At 43.6% G+C, this 22888-nt stretch overlaps 2 protein-coding genes across 3 annotated transcripts in view; one reads left to right on the top strand and one right to left on the bottom strand.

The window, feature by feature from the left end:
* Positions 1 to 4899: 4899 nt before the first annotated feature.
* On the bottom strand, positions 4900 to 19604 carry neurl2 (neuralized E3 ubiquitin protein ligase 2). 2 transcript variants are annotated; one of them, XM_070896089.1, is made up of 4 exons: positions 19332 to 19604; positions 15345 to 15488; positions 6620 to 7645; positions 4900 to 5191 (listed from the first exon to the last, which is right to left on the bottom strand). In XM_070896089.1, the coding sequence occupies exons 3-4, from the start codon at positions 7293 to 7295 to the stop codon at positions 5076 to 5078; spliced, it is 792 nt and encodes a 263-aa protein (XP_070752190.1). In that variant the 5' UTR covers positions 7296 to 7645; positions 15345 to 15488; positions 19332 to 19604; the 3' UTR covers positions 4900 to 5075. The 2 variants fall into 2 exon arrangements, with proteins under 2 accessions (XP_070752190.1, XP_070752192.1); XM_070896091.1 differs by lacking the exons at positions 15345 to 15488; positions 19332 to 19604 and having other exon boundaries at positions 6620 to 7711.
* acot8 (acyl-CoA thioesterase 8) overlaps positions 19373 to 22888 on the top strand; it is a 24254-nt gene continuing 20738 nt past the window's right edge. The window contains exon 1 of the mRNA XM_070896083.1: positions 19373 to 19700. Within this exon, the coding sequence (XP_070752184.1) occupies positions 19411 to 19700 (290 nt within the window). The 5' untranslated portion in view covers positions 19373 to 19410. The remainder of the gene's footprint in view (positions 19701 to 22888) is intronic.

The following is a 22888-nucleotide window of genomic DNA, read 5'->3' as shown; positions in this document are numbered from 1 at the left end:
CGGGAATCAGTCTGGTGAAACCTTGCTGCACTCCCTCAATAGCAAGAATGTCCTTCCTCAGATTAGGAGACCATAACTGTACACAATATTCAAGCTGTGGCCTCACCAAGGCCCTGTACAACTGCAGTAAGACCTCACTGCTCCTATACTCAAATCTTCTCGCTATGAAGGCCAACATGCCATTTGCCTTCTTCACCGCCTGCTGTACCTGCATGCCAACTTTCAATGACTGATGTACCATGACACCCAGGTCTTGTTGCACCTCCCCTTTTCCTAATCTGTCACTATTCAGATAATATTCTGCCTCCATTATTTTGCCACCAAAATGGATAACCTCACATTTATCTACATTATACTGCATCTGCCATGCATTTGCCCACTCACCTACCCTGTCCAAGTCAACCTTCAGCCTCTTAGCATCCTTCTCACAGCTCACACTGCCACCCAGCTTAGTGTCATCTGCAAATCTGAAATATTACATTCAATTCCTTCGTCCAAATCATTAATGTATATTGTAAATAGCTGGGGGCCCAGCACTGAACCTTGTGGTACACCACTAGTCACTGCCTGCCATTCTGAAAAGGACCCATTTATTCCTACTCTTTGCTTCCTGTCTGCCAATCAGTTCTCTATCCACGTCAATACATTACCCCCAATACCATGTGCTTTAATTTTGCACTCTAATCTCTTGTGTGGGACCTTTTCAAAAGCCTTTTGCAAGTCCAAATACACCACATCCAATGGTTCTCCCTTGTCCACTCTACTAGTTACATCCTCAAAAAATTCTAGAAGATTTGTCAAGCATGATTAACCTTTCGTAAATCAATGCTGACTTGGACCAATCTTGTCACTGCTTTCCAAATGTGCTGCTATTACGTCTTTATTAATTGATTCCAACACTTTCCCCACTACCGATGTCATGCTAACCGGTCTATAATTCCCTGTTTTCTCTCTCCCTCCTTTTTTAAAAAGTGGGGTTACATTAGCTACCCTCCAATCCATAGGAGCTGATCCAGAGTCTATAGAATGTTGGAAAATGATCACCAATGCGTCCACTATTTATAGGGCCACTTCCTTAAGTACTCTGAGATGCAGACTATCAGGCCCTGGGGATTTATTGGCCTTCAATCTCATCAATTTCCCTGACACAATTTCCTGATTAATAAGGATTTCCTTCCGTTCCTCCTTCTCGCTAGATCCCTTGGTCTCCTAATATTTCCAGGTGGTTATTTGTGTCTTCCTTAGTAAAGACAGAAGCTAAGTATTTGTTCAATTTGTCTGCCATTTCTTTGTACCCCATTATAAATTTACCTCATTCTGACTGCAAGGGATCTACATTTGTCTTCACTAATCGTTTTCTCTTCACATAGCTATAGAAGCTTTTGCAGTCAGTTTTTATGTTCCCTTTTGTGAAGACAGCTGCAAAGTATTCATTAAGTACCTTACCCATATCCTCTGCCTCAACACATAGGTCTATGATTCTATTATTCTATGAACTATCTTTTAAACTTTTAAACTCACAGGAGAAAAAGGGGAGAAAATTTGAATTTTGAGGTCTGTAACCGTTTTTCCAAGTCAAATAAATTGCTTTTGCCTGTATTCAAAGAATACAAAGAATTAAGAAATGCTGGAGTTCCTTAAATATCTCCAATTCTGTTGCTATATTTGAACATTAAAACTATTTCAAAAGATGTTAAATGATAGCAAATAAATATTCAACCATTGGAATTGACACTCAGCAGAGGGTTATGAGAGGAACACTATGACACAAGCTTTGAATTGTTACTTGATTTATATCCTAATCATATTACTTCTTGGTATTCTTGATTATCACCTGATAAACTTGTACTGATTATGGCACAATAATTAATCTTTCAGTGTGGACGTCACTATATATCAACAAAAATACGGAGATAGATTTATGTTTCCACTGATCTGCTGGTGAAGAAAAAAATCTACCCCAATCAATTTTATTTGGTCACTTGAACATCTTACACACATGGAAACCATGCTTAGTGTCAGCCAATAGCTCAGTGGGTAGCACTCTCACCTCTGAGTCAGAAGGTTGTCGATTCAAATCCCATTCCAGAGACTTGAGCACTAAAATCTAGGCTGACACTCCGGTGCAGTACTCAGGGAGTGCTTCAGTGTCACAGGTGCCATCTTTCTGATGAGACATTAAACCAAGGCCCTGTGTGCTTTCTCAGGAGGATTTGTAAAAGATCCCATGGCACTATTTCATAGAAGAGCAGGGGAGTTATCCTGCTGTCCTGGCCAATATTTATCCCTCAATCAACATCACTAAGATTATCTGGTCATTATCACATTTCTGTTTGTGGGACCTTGCTGTGCGCAACTTGGCTGCCACATCTCCTAAATTAACCAGTGACTACATTTTAAATTGGCTGTAAAGTGCTTTGGAACATCCGGTGGCTGTGAAAGGTGCTATATAAATGTAAGTCTTTCTTTTCTTTCTTAAAGGCCTTTGCACCAAACTACTGAGAGCTTCTATATGCGTGATGTAGGGACACACTCCCAAAGAACTTAGCTCAGCTCTAAGGAAGAGCTTAGGAATCCCAAGGTGCATGTAGGTGCATTGCTAGAATTTTACCAGCTAAAACTGCACACTCTAAAAGCTCAGAACGCTAATAATTTTTCTGCTGCTTGTCCACTTAAGGCTACCCTAATTGTTAGAGCAATGTGTGGGAAGAATAGCAGTTCCTAGTAACAGATCTACCCCTCCAGGTCCCATCAATGAGATAAGTGGACTGGCCAATCACCAACGGCATTCTAGAATATTGAAAACCTGGATGAAGATCAACTTGTTTCAAATTCTTCATTGTGAGGTGATGAATCTATCTTGAATTCAACTCTGCCCCCAAAAACCCTTTATCTCCCCCAAAGATGGTTATTAGTTGGTCATTAGATAACTAAATAGCATGGTTTTGAATCCTTGCTAGGGGACAACAGATATTAGCCATACCTCCCAAGTGCATGGTGAATACCACAGGTCAGCATAAAATATATGAGTGCATTTCCATCATCCTCACACAGTACGGACACACACTGTGCCTTCCTGAACCAGCTAGAGGTTTAAAACTTCAGCAGAAAATACGTTCCTCTCTGCAACCTAATCAAGGTAGGCACCAAAACCTAAATATGGGAGCATGCGTTTACACACCTTTCCAAGAAGCTGTCATCCTGAGGCTCAGAGTTTCTTCATCAGCTGTGTGACAATCACGCAAAAAATTACTCAAAACCAAAGACAAACTCTTCCACGAAGCTCATCTGAAGTGAATTCAGCGATGTATCTCATCTTTGAGATTAGTTTATGGCATCATTTATTTCCTCGATAACTATTTTGAAGTCTTCCCCAGTAGTTGAGTTGATTAAAGTAGCATGTAACTACCAAAAGGTCCCCCATTTGATTCCTAGCCTGTGCTTATTTCAGCAGGAATTTCTTTATCATTTGTTCACGGGATGTGGAAAGCTGTATTTTTGTTACTGCCCAGCCAAGTTGTCCTGATAAAGTGGTGGTGGTCCTTCTCCTGGAGCTTCTGCAGACCTTGTGGTGATGGTGATTCCACAACGATGCTAGGCAGGAAATTTCAGGATATTAATCCAGTGATAATGAAACCTGGGTCATTGCTGATAAATCTGTTTGGTATTTATCAATAGGGGCATCATGTTTGCTCTTAGCATCATCCAGGGTTCCTACTCTTCCTGATCACTAAGCAGTGAAATTAAGAATGTGTGTGCATAAGTCAGGGGAGGACATGATTAATCTCAATTGCGATGCTCATTGTGATGGAATCACCTTCCAAGCTCACACATGGCCATTTGTATGAGATAACAGAGCACAACCAGTACCTAGGGAACTGTACGCTGGCAAATGTCAACCTCCAGCAAATTTTACAAAAAAGGGAAGACATTTTACAAGAAAAAATATCTTGGAATTATCTCCAGGTCTGCATCTGACTATAACTATGTGTGTAGTGTGTGCACATAATATATGTTCACTGCACACATATTTATGGTCGGGGCAAATGTGGCCCATAGGCTGCATATCAAGTGTGATGGATATATATATCTCCATGAAATTGATGAAAATTCATATTTTTCTTCAACCATAATTGAGTGGTACCTTAGATAACACCATTGATCTTTAATGAGACAATTGGTAAAATGATGGTGTTCAACTAGGTTATAGGGCTAAGCATACATATTCAACTTTGTAATGTTCTCAAGTGTCGATGAAAGGTGATGTACTCATTTATCTCAGACAAACAAAAGGTTAGTCAGTAACTTGTGGACTGCTAAACCTATTGTCCTGCAAATTTTCAGTTCCAGTGTTGCTGTTGGACTGTGGCTTCTAACTGAGTACCACATCAATTGTGCTCATTCTGGGTTATGTAGGTATAATGTTATACAGTGAGCCTTTATGACCAAGAAACTGTGTGATGAGTGAGACTAGAAGCAGCATGAGACCTTGCAGCATGTTACAAGAATGATGACATCATCATTAACTAGGACCTACAGATAAGGGATAAGCAATGAAAAATCATGTGATAAAACAAGAGGCTGTGAGACATGAATAAGTAACCGATAGGAAGTAATTTTGAGATGCGGTAAATACCAGAAAATGCACCCAAATCACACACTGTGGTAATTGACTTAAAAATATAATAATCTGTATCATATAGAGCCCAAGAGAAGAGGGGAGAGGGAGCGATAGAGTAAGAGAGAGAGAGACTGAAGGTACAGGCAGTACTAAGTTTTTCATTGATGATGTCGCTTCTGTTGGAAGCAACAATTGGAGGACGCTAGAGGAAGAGAAGACTTAATCGATTTTGCTAACATTTTAAAATTCATAAATAAATAGGCTAATATTTTAAAGGATTCTGTTTCATGTTCCAAATTTTAGTGCATCTTAAGACACAGTTTACTACAAAGCATGGGTGGAACAAGAAGCTGCGTGACATGGGTGCTAACATAATGGTATGTATAAAACCATTTGATTTACTGTGTTCATCATGAGCCAAGTTCAGAAACTTTTTCCAAACAACACTGCTTCATTATTCATATTTGCAGTAATTCTTTAACAGAACTGGTAGTTCTAGCCAATCGATGGCCAGTCTGTGCATTATGTGCTTCTGAACAACCTGACGGCATAGAGTCTGTAGAGATGGAACTGCAGAGAGAAAATGAAAAAAGTGAAAGTGACATTATTAATCACACATAGCAATAGCTCATCACCTGGAAGTGTTTGTGCACTTGACATGTAACTATCAATCAGTTCATATATATTTATCTGTACACCAATTTTCCTGTATGCCATGTATTATTTGATCCAGAGATACTAGCATTTGACAAGAACCACAATCCCAAGCAGTGACTTGGTTGGAGGATGTTTTCATGGACCTACCATGCAGCCACTTCATCTGAGTTTTAGAAAAAACTTGTGTGTTTTTTTTCTTTTAAAGGGGAATGGAGAGAATTCAAATCTGAATCTACACACTTCCTGTCACCAGGTATTGCCATTCTAAATGTACCTCATTATAATACTGTTAAATCTGTCCAGTCTTGTTTTCCCAGTACACTATATACAAGCAGACATTTCTCTAAATGGAAACATAACTGCAGTCATACTGTGAGCCAATTCTATTCATCTATTAGTTCAACTGTATTTAAAGATTGACAGACGAGCTGTTGATTATTTTATGGAGAAATTGATCTTTGCTGGGCTATAGAAAGTACTGCTGTCTCTATAAAGATAAAAATAAACTGTAAATGTTGGAAATCTGAACCACGTGTCAGCTGCGGCTCACATGGTAACAGGTCGTGGGTTCAAGTCCCACTCCAGAGACTTGAGCACAAAATTGGAGGCTGACATTCCAGTGCAGTGCTGAGGGAGCGCTGCACTTAGAGGTGCTGTCTTTTGCATGAGATGTTAAACCGAAGCCCCATCTGCACTCTCAGGTAGATGTAAAAGATTCCATGGCACCATTTCGAAGGGAGTTATCCCTGGTGTCCTGGTTAATATCTATCCCTCATTCAACATTACTAAAACAGATTTTCTGGTCGTTATCACATTGCTGTTTGTGGGAGCTTGTTGTGCGCAAATTGGCTGCTGTGTTTCCGACACTATAACAGAGACTACACTTCAAAAGTACCTAATTGGCTGTAAAGCGCTTTGGGATGTCCGGTTGTCGTAAAAGGTGCTATATAAATGCAAATCTTTCATTTTCTTTTATAACAGAAAATGTACAGCATGTTCCTCCAATTAATCTATATCGCTTTGTATTATAGACAAAATGAGAGACAATTTGCATCATTAAAATACATTCCATATCTAAACAGTTTTTTTTAACCATGATTCACAGTGAATGCAAGATAAGATAAATGCACTAAGTTTGCATCCTGTGTTTTGTAAAATACAAACTGTACCATTTTCAAAAATAGGGGCACAGTTTTTATTATAGCACATACATAATTAGCATTGATGCACTACATCTACCTTATGCATAGGCATTCAGGAATATACATATAATGTTAACCATTAAATAAATCAAATTGAAAGATCATACTAATATAATCAATCTGATCTGGTGATACTTACAGCCATAGTCCACTTGTATAATCCTCACAGTCTTTGTGGAAGCAAACACATCCACAACAGCATAGAGAGGCTGGTTTGTGGGGATTCCTCTGGCACAGGTACCCATGTCCTCCCCATTGATGACAATGTGCATGTCCCCCATATTAGCACGAATGGTGTACAAGACCCCAACTCTGCTTCCTCTGGCAGTCGCAGGAAGAATGTTAGTCTTGTACAGTTGATCTAAGATGTGACTGTACCTTCCTGGCCTACTTCTTCCCACCAGCTTGTCCTTGGGGATCTTACATTTTCCGATTTGCAGATAGGCCTCCACAGAGCAGAGTGGAGTTGGAGCAGGATTTGACTCCTGATCATCACTGGAAACCTTGTTGTGATTCCTGGTTATTGCAAAAACCCAACTGCTCCCCAAGTTTATCAAATCCGGGAGGGAGTACTCAGGAACCGTCTCTAGGTTCCTTGGATTGTGGGCTGTCAAGCCAATCCTTACGTTACCACACCAGCCCAACTCTTTCTCTTCGATTTCTACAAGGAAAATTTTGTCAGGGTCCAAAGGTTCTTCGCTGAAACAAACACCGTTGCCAAAGCTCTCGGCTCTGGTGGCCTGGGTCTGAGAATCATCCAGTCTCACGTTGGTTCCATGGATGTGGTGGAAACGCATCTCGGACACTGCAGCCATTTCTCTAATCCTTCTGCTATTTTTAACCGCGGCAGGAATTTGTGTTACGTATCAGTTCAGGAGCTGACAGCTGGTATAGGGGGACTGACATAACTGAAGCCTGCGTGTAACACTTGCTCTTTAGCTCCTCGGCGCTCTTATGCTTCACAGGGCACCACACACATTGAAAGCAGCACAAGTGACTGATACAAGCATTGATCTTACTAAACCTTTGAGGCTTCTTCAATAAGAAGAGTCTGACTAACTGAACTGTAACTGTTCACCTGTACAAAAAGGCAAAATACTGCGGATGCTGGAAATCCGAAATATAAACAGAAAGTGCTGGAAATACTTAGCAGGTCAGGCAGCACCTGTAATGAGAGAAATATTAACGTTTCAGGTCTGGAACCCTTTGCCAGGACTGGAAAATAATACAGATGCAACAGGTTTTAAGCAAGCACATGTGCAGGGAAAGGAGGAGGACAAAACATCCGTAATAGGGTGGAATGCAGGAGTGATTTAAATGACAACGGCAAGGCAAAAGAGGTGGTAAAGGAACAAGGAAAGAATCAAAGAAGGTCTATAGGAGCTGTAAATGGCAACAGCAGAACCATTGCCGGCATCTGCTGTCCGAAAAAATGGGGCAGAGTTTATGATCTAAAATTGTTCAACTCGATGTTAAGTCTGGAAGGCTTTAAAGTGCCTAAACAAAAGATGAGGTGCGGTTCCTCTGAGCTTCATTGAAACAGTGTAAGAGGCCGAGGACAGAGAGGTCAGAGTGGGAGTGGCGAGGAGAATTAAAGTGACAGGCGACCGGAAGCTCAGGGTCACACTTGTGGACTGAATGGAGGTGTTCAGCAAGGCGATCACCCAATCTGCGTTTGGTCTCTCCAATGTAGAGGACATCGTGAACATCGAATACAGAATACTAAATTGAAAGAAGTACAAGTAAATCATTGTTTAACCTGGAAGGAGTGTTTGGGGCCCTGGAAGGTGGGAAGGGAGAAGATAAAAGGGCAGGTGTTGCCGCTCACGCATTATATTGGAAGGTGCTATGGGGATGGTGGAAGAATGGACCAGGATGTCATGGTGGAAATTGAAAGGGAAGGTGAGGGGAAGATATGTTTGGCCGTGGCATTGTACTGGAGGTGGTGGAATGGCGGAAGATGATCCGTTGAATGTGAAGGCCGATGGGGTGGAAGGTGAGGACAGGGGGAACCCTATCGTGGTTCTGGGAGGGAGGGGAAGGGGTGAGAACAGATGTGCAGGAAATAGGACGGGCACGGTCGAGGGCCATGTCAATCACGGTGGAGGGAAAGTCTCGGTTGAGGAAAAAGGAAGATATATCAGAAGCACTTGTGTGGAAGGTGGCATTGTCAGAACAGATGCAATAGAGATGGAAAAACTAGTAAAATGGAATAGTTTCCTTACAGGATGCAGGGTGGGAGGATGTATAATCAAGGTAGCTGTGCGATTCATTGGGCTTATAGTCAATATTGGTTGAGACCCTATCGCCAGATTATGGAGATAAAGAAGTCAAGGAAAGGAACTGTGTCTGCTTGGAAATAATGTTAGATAGGGCAGAGTGGAAAATAAATATATAACATACATATTGAAATCACAGTTGTGCTCTTTAAATAAAATCTCATCATCGGTGCCTCTTAAACAAAACATTTAACTGCAAAATACCTTACATTAAATTCTGGGAGTAGAACAAGGAGCCACTAGCTCAAACTTATTAAAGGTCATTTTAGGATTGTTTTACGACAACAATAACAACAACAACAACAACTTGTATTTATACAGCACCTTTAACGTAGTGAAACATCCCAAAGCGCTGCACACGGGTATAATCAGATAAAAATTTGACACCGAGCCAGATAAAGAGATATTAGGGCAGATTGGTCAGAGAGGTAGGCTTTGAGGGGCATCTTAAAGGTGCAAAGAGAGGTAGAGGGAACGAGAGATTTAGTCAGGGAGTTCCAGAGCTTGGGGCCTAGGCAACAGAAGGCACAGCCACCAATGGTTGAGTAATTATAATCAGGGCTGATCAAGAGGGTAGAATTAGAGGAGCACAGACTTCGGGGGGGATTGTGGGGCTGGAGGAGATTACATAGATAGGGAGGGGCAAGGCCATGGAGGGATTTGAAAGTAAGGATGAGAATTTTGATATCGAGGCGTTGCTTAACCGGAAGCCAATGGAGGTCAGTGAGCACAGGGGTGACGGGTGAGCTGGAATTGGTGTGAGTTAGGACATGAGCAGCCGAGTTTTGGATCACCTCTAGTTTATGTAGGGGAGAATGTGGGAGGCCAGCTAGGAGTGCATTGAAATAGTCAAGTCTAGAGGTAATAAAGGCATAGATGAGGGCTTCAGCAGCAGATGAGCTGAGGCAAGGGCAGAAACGGGCAATGTTATGGAGGTGGAAATAGGCGGTATTAGTTATGCTGCAGATATGTGGCTGAAAGCTCATTTCATGGTCAAATATGACACCAAGGTTGCGAACAGTCTGGTTCAGTCTCAGACAAAAGTTGGGGAGAGAGATGGAGTCAATGGCTAGGGAACGGAGTTTGTGACGGGGACCAAAAACAATGGCTTCGGTCTTCCCAATATTCAATTGGAGAAAATTTCTGCTCATCCAGAACTGGATGTCAGACAAGCAGTCTGACAATTTAGAGACTGTGGAGGGGTCGAGAGAAGTGGTGGTGAGTTATAGCTGGGTGTCATCAGCGTACATGTGGAAACTGATGCTGTGTTTCTGAATGATGTCGCCAATGGTCAACATGTAGATGAGAAATATGAGGGGGCCAAGAATAGATCCTTCGGGGACACCAAAGGTAACAATGCGGGAAGAGAAGCCATTGCAGGTGATTCTCTGGCTACAATTAGATAGATAAGAATGGGACCAGTCGAGTGCAGTCCCACCCAGCTGGATGACGGTGGAGAGGCGTTGGAGAATGAATGAGTGGTCAACCGTGTCAAAGGCTGCAGACAAGTCAAGAAAGTCGAGGAGGGATAATTTGACTTTGTCACAGTCACAAAGGATGTCATTTATGACTTTGATGAGAGCCTTTTTGGTACTGTGGCAGGCGAGGAAACCGGATTGGAGGGATTCAAACATGGAATTGTGGGAAAGACGGGCACGGATTTGGGAGGTGACAACACGTTCAAGTACTTTGGAGAAGAAAGGGAGGTTCGAGATGGGGCAGTAGTTTGCAAGGACGGAGGGATCGAGGGTTGTTTTTTTTTGAGGAGAGGGGTGATGATGGCAGATTTGAGGGAGTGGGGACTGTACCTGAGGGGAGTGAACCATTAAGAATGTCAGCTAACATGGGAGTCTGAAAGGAAAGTTGGGTGGTCAGCAGTTCAAGGGAGCAGGAAGTGGGTCTCATGGACAGGATAAGTTCCGAAAGGTCATGAGGGGATATCAGAGAGAAACTGGCGAAAGATGTGAGGTCAGGGCTAGGGCATGGGGCATCCTTAGAGGAAGTTTGGCCTAGTGCGCTAGGGGAGGAAAGGAAAGAGGCAGAGGTGGCCAAACAGATGGTCTCAGTCTTAGAGACAAAGAAGTCCATGAGCTCCTCACATTTCTGCAGCCACAGTCGAGACTCCAGGATGGTATGTTGCCTCCCTGGTGCAAGGGTCAAGGATGTCTCGGAGCGGCTGCAGGACATTTTGAAGGGGGAGGGTGAACAGCCAGTTGTCGGGGTGCATATAGGTACCAACAATATGGGTAAAAAACGGGATGAGGTCCTAAAAGATGAATTTAGGGAGCTAGGAGCTAAATTAAAAAGTAGGACCTCAAAAGTAGTAATCTCAGGATTGCTACCAGTGCCACGTGCTAGTCAGAGTAGGAATCGCAGGATAGCTCAGATGAATACGTGGCTTGAGGAGTGGTGCAGAAGGGAGGGATTCAAATTCCTGGGGCATTGGAACCAATTCTGGGTAGGTAGGACCAGTACAAACCGGATGGTCTGCACTTGGGCAGGACCGGAACCAATGTCCTAGGGGGAGTGTTTGCTAGTGCTGTTGGAGAGGGGTTAAACTAATATGGCAGGGGGATGGGATGCAGGGGAGACAGAGGGAAGTAGAATGGGGGCAGAAGCAAAAGATAGAAAGAAGAAAAGTAAAAGTGGAGGGCAGAGAAACCCAAGGCAAAAAGCAAAAAGGGCCAAATTACAGCAAAATTCTAAAGGGGCAAAGTATGTTAAAAAGACAAGCCTGAAGGCTCAGTGCCTCAATGCGTGGAGTATTCATAATAACGTGGATGAATTAACTGTGCAGATAGCTGTTAACGGATATGATGTAATTGGCATCACGGAGACATGGCTTCAATGTGACCAAGGCTGGGAACTCAACATCTAGGGGAATTCAACATTCAGGAAGGATAGACAGAAAGGAAAAGGAGGTGGGGTAGCGTTGCTCGTTAAAGAGGAAATTAACGCAATAGTAAGGAAGCACATTAGCTTGGATGATGTGGAATCGGTATGGGTGGAGCTATGGAATACCAAAGGGCAGAAAATGTTAGTGGGAGTTGTGTACAGACCGCCAAACAGTAGTAGTGAGGTTGGGGAGAGCATCAAACAAGAAATTAGGATTGCGTGCAATAAAGGTACAGCAGTTATCATGGGGGACTTTAATCTACATATTGATTGGGCTAACCAAACTGGTAGCAATGCGGTGGAGGAGGATTTCCAAGAGTGGATTAGGGATGGTTTTCTTGACCAATATTTCGAGGAACCAACTGGAGGGCTGGCCATCCTAGATTGGGTGATGTGTAATGAGAAAGGACTAATTAGCAATCTTGTTGTGCGAGTCCCCTTGGGGAAGAGTGACCATAATATGGTAGAATTCTTTATTAAGATGGAGAGTGACACAGTTAATTCAGAGACTAGGGTCCTGAACTTAAAGAAAGGAAACTTCGATGGTATGAGATGTGAATTGTCTAGAATAAACTGACAAGTGACACTTAAAGGGTTGACGGTGGATAGGCAATGGCAAACATTTAAAGATCACATGGATGAACTTCAACAATTGTACATCCCTGCCTGGAGTAAAAATAAAACAGGGAAGGTGGCTCAACCGTGGCTAACAAGGGAAATTAAGGATAGTGTTAAATCCAAGGAAGAGGCATATAAATTGGCCAGGAAAAGCAGTAAACCTGAGGAATTGGAGAAATTTAGAATTCAGCAGCGGAGGACTAAGGGTTTAATTAGGAGGGGGGAAATAGAGTATGAGAGGAAGCTTGCTGGGAACATAAAAACTGACTGCAAAAGCTTCTATAGATATATGAAGAGAAAAAGATTAGTGAAGACAAATGTAGGTCCCTTGCAGTCAGAGTCAGGTGAATTTATAATGGGGAACAAAGAAATGGCGGAACAGTTAAACAAATACTTTGGTTCTGTCTTCACTTAGGAAGACACAAATAACCTTCCGGAAATAGTAGGGGACTGAGGGTCTAGTGAGAAGGAGGAACTGAAGGATATCCTTATTAGGCGGGAAATTATGTTAGGGAAATTGATGGGATTGAAGGCTAATAAATCCCCGGAGCCTGATAGACTGCATCCCAGAGTACTTAAGGAATTGGCCCTCGAAATAGTGGATGTATTAGTGATCATTTTCCAATAGTTTATCGACTCTGGATCAGTTCCTATGGGCTGCAGGGTAGCTAATGTAACACCACTTTTTAAGAAAGGAGGAAGGGAGAAAACGGGTAATTATAGACATCAGTAGTGGGGAAAATGTTGGAATCAATTATTAAAGATGAAATAGCAGCGCATTTGGAAAGCAGTGACAGGATCGGTCCAAGTCAGCATGGATTTATGAAAGGGAAATTATGCTTGACAAATCTTCTAGAATTTTTTGAGGATGTAATTGGTAGAGTGGACAAGGGAGAACCAGTGGAGACTTTCAAAAGGCTTTTGACAAGGTCCCACACAAGAGGTTGGTGTGCAAAATTAATGCACATGATATTGGGGGTAATGTACTGACGTGGATAGAGAACTGGTTGGCAGACAGGAAGCGGAGAGTCGGGATAAAGGGGTCCTTTTCAAAATGGCAGGCAGTGACTAGTGGGGTGCAGCAGGGCTCAGTGCTGGGACCCCAGCTATTTACAATATACATTAATGATTTAGATGAAAGAATTGAGTGCAATATCTCCAAGTTTGTAGATGACACTAAGCTGGGTGGCGATGTGAGCTGTGAGGAGGACGCTAAGAGGCTACATGGTGACTTAGACAGGTTAGGTGAGCAGGCAAACGCATGGCAGATGCAGTATAATGTGGATAAATGTGAGGTTATCCACTTTGGTGGCAAAAACACAAAGGAAGAATATTATCTGAATGGTGGCAGATTAGGAAAAGGGGAGGTGCAACGAGACCTGGGTGTCATGGTACATCAGTCATTGAAATTTGGCATGCAGGTACAGCAAGCCGTGAAGAAGGCAAATGGTATGTTGGTATTCATAGCTAGGGGATTTGAGTATAGGAGCAGGGAGGTCTTGCTGCAGTTGTACAGGGCCTTGGTGAGGCCTCACCTGGAATATTGTGTTCAGTTTTAGTCTCCTAATCTGAGGAAGCACGTTCTTGCTATTGAGGGAGTGCAGTGAAGGTTCACCAGACTAATTCCAGGGATGGCAGGACTGACATATGAGGTGAGACTGGATCGACTGGGCCTGTATTCATTGGAGTTTAGAAGGATGAGAGGGTATCTCAGAGAAACATATAAAATTCTGACGGTACTGGACAGGTTAGATGCAGGAAGAATGTTCCCGATGTTGGGGAAGTCCAGAACCAGGGGACATAGTCTAAGGATAAGGGGTAAGCCATTTAGCACTGAGATGAGGAGAAACTTCTTCACTCAGAGAATTGTTAACCTGTGGAATTCCCTACCGCAGAGAGTTGTTGATGACAGTTCATTGGATATATTCAAGAGGGAGTTAGATGTGGCCCTTATGGCTAAAGCGATAAAGGGGTATGGAGAGAAGGCAGGAAGGTGGTACTGAGGTGAATGATCAGCCATGATCTTATTGAATGGTGGTGCAGGCTCGAAGGGCCGAATGGCCTACTCCTGCACCTATTTTCTATATTTTTATGTTTCTATGTTTCCTCACACTTATTGTCGGAGGTGAGAGTGGAGACTGGGGCGAGGAGTTTAAAAAGACGGTTAACAGTGGAGAATAGAAGCCGGGTTTATCTTTAGATACCAGAATGATTCTGGAATACTGAGCGATTTTGTGAGAAAAGAGCAGGACCCGATAGTGCTTTATGTGGTCCAGCCAAATCTGGCGGTGAATGGCTAAACCAGTTGTCTGACATATCCGTTCAAGTCTACATCCCTTGGACTTAAAGGAGTGAAGATCAGGGCTGTACCAAGGGGAACGGCCAGGGTGAGAGAGAGTAATACAGGAAATTCTTTATCACGCAAAGAGTGATCAAGGTGTGGAATAAACTTCTACATAGAACAATGGAGGCAAAAACCTTGGAAGCATTTAAGAAACAGTTGGATGGTACATTAGGATGTCTCTGGATGGATAAATTTAAATGAATCAAATGGACATCCTTGTAAGAGAAAATTGGCATTTGGGGTATAAGCGAAATAAGGTTAAAGTGCCGGCTTCTACATTGGCTCAGCAAAAGGGGCAGAAGGTCTTGGCTGACCTCACATTCTAACATATTCCAGCACCAAGGAACCAGAGGTCTCTGATTCAACATTGATGTACCAAAACACCAGATAATATTAAGGTACGTCCAGTCCGACAAGACTCTGTGAAAAGACTCAAAATAGACTTTTAGGCGCTACGTACGATCAGCAAATTCTAACCCAATGAGGTCATCCGAATTTAGGTCTAAAAGTTGCCTTGAGATCTTGGTCTGTCAATACAAAATATTACTAATAATGTAACCCAATTAGAGATCAAGGGAGGTCGTACCGGGGTGGGGGCAGTGGGGGGGGCGAAGTGATCTATGAAATGTATAAATGATGTACAATTTTGCTATTCAGGGAACATCTCCACTCACAGGCAGCTGTGATGAGAAGTGCTCCTGGACGTCTGTAATTAAAGATCGTTATACCTTGCCATCCGTCTCCGGCTAATACTTCAAAGGCTGCTACGCGGTTTGGGACGAGCTTCGACCCTTTATATCAAAGAGCCCGCTCGTGGGAAGAGAAGCCTTCCTATTTTCCCCTTCATCCTCATCCGTAACTACCGTGTGATCCTGTGAATTAAACAGAATGAAATACTATTGTTTTACTATTTGTTTGTGCACAAAATGCTGAAATATATTACTAAATCAGCAAAGAAAATGTGAGAGGATATCATCCCGAAACAGTGCTCTGCTCAGATGGCACTTGAATACAAGTCGTATTTTGGTCATCACTCAAAGCCAAGGATGTGGTGCAGAGAAGAGATTGATCCCTCGCACTAGAGTTATGAGGCAAGATTTGAGAAAATCAGATTCTTCAGCCTTGAAAGAAAGCAACTGAATAGGGTCTTATCGAAGTATATGTTATTCAATGATAGAGAAAAAGTAAATCTGAAAGACTGTTTCAAGATAAACCATAACAGCAGGACAGAGGTTCAAAGTGCTGAAAGTTGAATTTAAAAACTTATGTCAAGCAGAATGTCTTCACCCAAGGCCAAGTCAACACTTGGATTTGTCAGATATGGCTCAGTAAGTTGCACTGTTGCCTCAGAATCAGAAGGTTGGGGGTTCAAGTCCCACTCCAGAGATGTAACCACAAAAATCTAAACTGACACTCCAGTGCAGTATTGAAGGAAAGTTGCACTGTTGGAAGTACTGTGTTTTGGATGAGACATTAAACCGAGGCCCAGTCTGTTCTCAGGTGAATGCACAGCATTATTTTGAAGAACAGTGACTACACTTCAAAAGTACTTCATTGGCTGTAAGGTGATTTGAAATGTCCTGAGGTCATGAAAGGCATAAATGCAAGTCTTTTTTTTATTAGAGTTCTGATAGGGGAATGGAGACAAGACCCTTAGAGTCATTCAAGAGTAATACAGATTGCAGGTACTTCTTTCTGAATGGATGATCTACATTGGGCTGTTTGGCTTTCCACTTCTGTATTAATCTTGTTAAATGATCAATCCTGAGGCTGGCTCTCAAGCGATTCCAAGGAGGTAACTCCAGCCGACTGTTGCCTTAATACCTGGGGAGGAAGGTGACTAGTTGCAGACCAATGCGATTAGATATTGAGTAATAATAAGTTTATTAAAATCACATTAAAAAATATTTATTTCATGGGGAGGGTCACTCTGGCTGCCTGCCTCAATTTTGCGATCTTGTCCACTCCCGGGTGGCCTTGGAGAGGAACCATGTGGTGTCTACAGTTAGGCTACAGGTTTACATGACTATTGGGCACCGTAGGATGTAAACAGTATAATTGATCATGACAATAAGCTCCTGATTTTGTTTTATTTTTCTTCTTTGCGTTTGATTGGATCTTGTGTAAGTCTGTTTTATTAATGGTGTACTCAGACTGACGGGGCACGTAGTGTCGATTACCCCTGTGACACTCATTTTGGTTCAATTAAGTAGTCACTTTAATCCTCCGCTCCACTCCCACTCTGATCTCTCCGTCCTCGGCCTCTTACACTGTTCCAATGAAGCTCAACGTAAGTTCGGGGAACAGCACCTCATCTTTTGTTTAGGCACTTTAGCCTTCCGGACTTAACATCGAGTTCAACAATTTCAGACCATAACCCCTGACCCTATTTTTTTCTCTGTTTTTCTGTCTCCCATGGTAGCTGTTGATGATTCTACCATTTCCACCCTATCTAGACTCATCTTTTGTTTTTTTAATTTCTTCCACGATCATCTCCTTTTGCATCGCACCATCATCCTTTTTGTCTCTTAATCTCGTTTGCCTTCCATTCTATCACAGACCTTCCCTTTTGTTCTTTCCTCCCTCCCTTTTTTCCTTGCCCCCACACTTGTTTAAAAACCTGTTACATATCTAACTTTTTCCAGTTCTGATGAAGGGTCAGCAACCTGAAATGTTAACTCTGTTTCTCTCTCCACAGATGCTGCCTGACCCGCTGAGTATTTCCAGCATTTTCTGTTTTTATATAAGTAGTATGGTCTGGTTTTACACTATTGTTGTGAACATGAGCTATTTCAGTAATAACAACCTACATTGTTAAATTGCACGGTGCTAATTCAACTCCACTGGGCAGGCCACATCGTTCGTATGTCAGACACAAGGCTCCCAAAGCAAGCGCTCTACTCAGAACTTCTTCACGGCAAGCGAGCCAAAGGTGGGCAGAGCAAACTTTACAAGGACACCCTCAAAGCCTCCTTGATAAAGTGCAACATCCCCACCGATACCTGGGAGTCCCTGGCCAAAGACCGCCCTAAGTGGAGGAAGTGCATCTGGGAGGGCGCTGAGCACCTCGAGTCTCATCGCCAAGAGCATGCAGAAATCAAGCACAGGCAGTGGAAAGAGCGTGCGGCAAACCAGTCCCACCCACCCCTTCCCTCAATGACTATCTGTCCCATCTGTGAAAGGGATGTAATTCCCATATTGGACTGTTCAGCCACCTAAGAACTCATTTTTAGAGTGGAAGCAAGTCTTCTTTGATTCCGAGGGACTGCCTATGATGATGATGAATTTTGGGGGTTATTTTTAAGCCCAGCATTAAATTACGTTAATTTGAAAACTTTAACTTTAAGAATCTGTGCACATTGCGAACGCTCTGTCAACCCTGCCCAGCCGAACTCGCTAGGATCACCCAACAATCACAGTGAATGGCATCTCAGCAACCAATGAACCGCCGGCTTATATAGTACAAAAGCAAAATACTGCGAATGCTGGAATCTGAAATGAAAACAGAAACTGCTGGAAATCTCAGCAGGTCAGTGGGCATCTATTGAGAGAAACAGAGTTAACGTTTCGGGTCGATGACCCTTTGTCAGAACTGGCGAAAGTTTGAAATTAACAAGTTCTTAAGGAACACTGAAAGGGAGGAGGGGAGGAAAGAATAGGAGGGAAGGTCTATGATAGGGTGGAAGACAGGAGAGATTAGAGAGACAAAAGGGATGATGGGCTAACTTGAGATGGTAATGGCAGATGTTAGGAAAAGCTGAGTCTAGATAGGGTTTGAATGGAGGAATAATTACCAGCTGCCATGGGAAACAGAGAGAAAATGTATAAGATGGGGGGGGGGGGAGTTTAAAAAAAATAGAGGAAAGGGAGCAAAATATGGGCAGAGGTTGTACTCTGAAATTGTTGAACTCGATGTTGAGTCCAGATGGCTGTAAAGTTTTTTTTCAGATATTCTTTTATTGGTTATTTTTGGTACACAAAAATCCACACTTCCAAGAAGTTACAAACAGTAACATCCAGAAAATTCAGCAACTTTCTGTATGTTTCCGGCACCTTCCCTATTGAGTTTAGGAGGACACCTTCATTCTGTAAAGTTCTGAAGAATGGAAGAGCTGTTTAAAAAACTTCCAAGAAAGTATGACTATTTCTGGAAACCATAAATTCAGGCAAAGCAAATCCTCAGCTCCTATTGGGTTTGTTGCAAAACAATTTAGAAATGTCAGGCGGTTGGCTAATTAGCACAACACAATTATAGTTTTACATTCAGAGTAGTGTCACTTTACAATTACGGTTATGGCTCAAAATGCCAAACTTTCCTTGTTTCTCTGATCTTCAGGTGATGTATTCCTGGTTTACTGAAAACATCCAGGAGGATTGCATAAATGCCTGATGTATACAAACTTAAATATCAGATCATATTAACTTTAGGACAGATAAAGACCCTTTTGAGTTTCCAAATGAATGTGCCTAAACGAAAGATGAGGTACTGTTCCTTGAGCTTGTATCGTAATTACATAGTATAGGCTTATATAGTAATTGTCCAATCAGGATGGAGCAAAAAGTCAGCCCCTTTCACCCGCTTTGAGTCCTGATCTACTATTTGTTGGTGTGATCGTGACTCCACCCACTCGCCCCTCCCCACCAATCCCCGCGGTCGAGCGCCGCCTTAGCATTACTATGATTGGGTGGAACAAGTGCGCATTGTGACGACATACCGGGCCCAGCTTCTGATTTGTTGGTGGAGTGGCACTCAGAAACCCCGGCTGCCGACGGCTCAGTTGGTTGTGTCGGGAGATGGCGGCTAAGCGGCGGGTGGTGGCTTTCCGGCTGGGAGGAGCAGGGTCGGAAGATGGGGCAAGCCAGTCAGATAGCCCGGCCTCCGAGCATCGGTCCCCGGGGGACCGCTCCGACAGTCCGGCCTCCGAGCCTCGGGCCCTGGGGGACTGCTCCGACAGTTCGACCTCTGGCGCCATCTTCCCCGGCGGCGGCTGGACCTCCCCCAACTCTTCTCCGAATGGCGATTTACGCAGCGTGTTGGTGACCAGTGTGCTGAACCTGGAGAGGCTGGAGGTGGACTTGTACAGGTGGGGCAGGTGGAGTTAACGTGTGATCTGCTTCATCAGGGAGCCATTCATTCCTAGCCTGGGTACTGCCACCAAATGCAATCTGTGCCATTCGCTATTGTCCTGAAGTATAATGTGGATAAATGTGAGGTTATCCACTTTGGTGGTAAAAACAGAGAGACAGACTATTATCTGAATGGTGACAGATTAGGAAAAGGGGAGGTGCAAAGAGACCTGGGTGTCATGGTACATCAGTCATTGAAGGTTGGCATGCAGGTGCAGCAGGCGGTTAAGAAAGCAAATGGCATGTTGGCCTTCATAGCAAGGGGATTTGAGTACAGGGGCAGGGAGGTGTTGCTACAGTTGTACAGGGCATTGGTGAGGCCACACCTGGAGTATTGTGTACAGTTTTGGTCTCCTAACCTGAGGAAGGACATTCTTGCTATTGAGGGAGTGCAGCGAAGGTTCACCAGACTGATTCCCGGGATGGCGGGACTGACCTATCAAGAAAGACTGGATCAACTGGGCTTGTATTCACTGGAGTTCAGAAGAATGAGAGGGGACCTCATAGAAACATATAAAATTCTGACGGGGTTAGACAGGTTAGATGCAGGAAGAATGTTCCCAATGTTGGGGAAGTCCAGAACCAGGGGTCACAGTCTAAGGATAAGGGGTAAGCCATTTAGGACCGAGATGCGGAGGAACTTCTTCACCCAGAGAGTGGTGAACCTGTGGAATTCTCTACCACAGAAAGTTGTTGAGGCCAATTCACTAAATATATTCAAAAAGGAGTTAGATGAGGTCCTTACTGCTAGGGGGATCAAGGGGTAGGGCGAGAAAGCAGGAATGGGGTACTGAAGTTGAATGTTCAGCCATGAACTCATTGAATGGCGGTGCAGGCTAGAAGGGCCGAATGGCCTACTCCTGCACCTATTTTCTATGTTTCTATGTTTCTAACCAAGACCGCCCATTTCCACATCCGCTCCACCTTCTGCCCCTGCATCAGCTCATCTGCTGCTGAAACCCTCATCAGTGTCTTTGTTACCTCTAAATTTGACTATTCCAATGCACTCCTGGCTGGCCTCCCACATTCTACCCTACGTAAACTTGAGGTCATCCAAAACTCGGCAGCCCATGTCCCGACTCGCACCAAGTCCCACTCACCCATCACCCCTGCGCTCGCTGACCTACATTGGCTCCTAGTTAAACAATGCCTTGATTGCAAGATTCTCATCCTTGTTTACAAATCTCTCCATTGTCTCGCCCCTCCCTATCTCTGTAATCTCTTTCAGCCTCAAAACCCCACAAGATGTCAGCGTTCCTCAAGTTCTGCCCTCTTGAGCATCCCTGATTATAACTGCTCAACCAGCGGTTGCCATGCCTTTAGCTGCCTGGGCCCTAAGCTCTGGAACTCCCTGGACCTCTGCCTCTCTTTCCTCCTTTTAAGACACTCCTTAAAACCTACCTCTTTGACCAACCTTTTGCTCATCTGTAATTTCTAATGTGCCTCCGTGTCAAATTTATTTGTTTTATCTTATAACACTGCTGTGAAGCGCCTTGAGACGTTTTACTATGTTAAAGGCGCTATATAAATAAAAGTTGTTGTAAGTAGCACCGTCCAGTGCGGGCAGCTCAGCGGGTTCACAGTGAGAGCTGCTGAATGCCAAGATTAGGCTGATCTCTAAATGTGGGCTGTGTGCCATCTTTTGGATGATGCTAAAGTAGGTTTAGTTAAAGCTTTAGTAGCCTAAAGGCAACTGCAATAGAGTGTTGATAAGATGACCAAAAAAGTGACATGGAAATCAATGTTATAAAACACAATTTGACACGAGCCACATGAGATGTTCGGGCATAGAAAATAGGTGCAGGAGTAGGCCATTCGGCCCTTCGAGCCTGCACCGCCATTCAATGAGTTCATGGCTGAACATGCAACTTCAGTACCCCATTCCTGCTTTCTCGCCATACCCCTTGATCCCCCTAATAGTAAGGACTACATCTAACTCCTTTTTGAATATATTTAGTGAATTGGCCTCAACAACTTTCTGTGGTAGAGAATTCCACAGGTTCACCACTCTCTGGGTGAAGAAGTTTCTCCTCATCTCGGTCCTAAATGGCTTACCCCTTATCCTTAGACTGTGACCCCTGGTTCTGGACTTCCCCAACATTGGCAACATTCTTCCTGCATCTAACCTGTCTAAACCTGTCAGAATTGTAAACGTTTCTATGATATCCCCTCTCATTCTTCTGAACTCCACTGAATATAAGCCCAGCAGGAGATCAAATGTTTGGTTAAAGAAGTAGGTTTTAAGGAGTGCCTTCCAAGGAGGGAAGAGGATTAAGGAGGGAATCCCAGAGCATAGTGCCTTCATAGCTGAAGGCACAGCTGCCTATAGCGGAGTGATTAAAATCAGGCATGCTCAAGAGGCCCGAATTGTGGGGCTGGAGAAGATTAGAGATAGGGAAGGGCTAGGCCAAAGATGAGAATTTTAGCATTGCTTAACTGGGAGCCAATGTAGGTCAGTGAGCACAGAAGTGATGGCTGAGCGGGACTTGATATGAGTTAGGACACGGGCAGCAGAGATTTGGATGACCTCATGTTTACGGAGGGTTGAATGTGGGAGGTCAGTCAGGAGTGGGTTGGAAGTCTAGAGGTAACAGGCATAAATTAGGGTTTCACCAGCAGATGAGCTGAGACGGAAATAAGCGGTCTCAGTTATGTTGCGGATGTGTGGTCGGAAGCTCATCCTGGGGTCAGATACGACACCAAGGTTGCGAACAATCTAGTTCAGCCTCAGATAATTGCCAGGGAGAGGGATGGAGTTGGTTGCTAGGGAACTGAGCTTGTGGCGGAAACCGAAGACTGTGGCCTTGGGCTTCCCAATATTTAGTTGGAGGAAATTTCTGCTCGTGCAGTACTGGATGTTGAACAGGCAGTCTGATAATTTAGAGACAGTAGAGGGGTTGAGAGAGGTGGTGGTGAGGTAGATCTGAGTGTCGTCAGCGTACATCTGGAAACTGACGCTGTGTTTTCAGATGTCGCCAAGGATCAGCATATAGATGAAAAATGGGAGGGGGCCATAGATAGATCCTTGAGGGACACCAGAGATAATGATGCAGGAGGGGGAAGAGAAGCCATTGCAGGTGATTCTCTAGCTATGATAAGATAGATAAGAATGGAACCAGGCAAGTGTAGTCCCTGGGCGACGGTG

The sequence above is a fragment of the Pristiophorus japonicus genome, chromosome 12 (assembly GCF_044704955.1).
Source record: "Pristiophorus japonicus isolate sPriJap1 chromosome 12, sPriJap1.hap1, whole genome shotgun sequence".
In the NCBI taxonomy this organism is placed as follows: domain Eukaryota; kingdom Metazoa; phylum Chordata; class Chondrichthyes; family Pristiophoridae; genus Pristiophorus; species Pristiophorus japonicus.
The sequence above is the reverse complement of the archived record's forward strand: the minus strand, read 5'-3'. Positions and strand labels throughout refer to the sequence as shown.

What these genes read in the sequence shown, in the direction of transcription:
- neurl2 (XM_070896089.1), bottom strand. Translation starts at nt 7,295, where the DNA reads ATGGCTGCAGTGTCCGAGATGCGTTTCCACCACATCCATGGAACCAAC. An exon ending in TATACAAGTGGACTATGGCT is followed by an intron (nt 5,192 to 6,619) that starts GTAAGTATCACC and finishes TTCTCTCTGCAG; the next exon opens with TTCCATCTCTACAGACTCTA.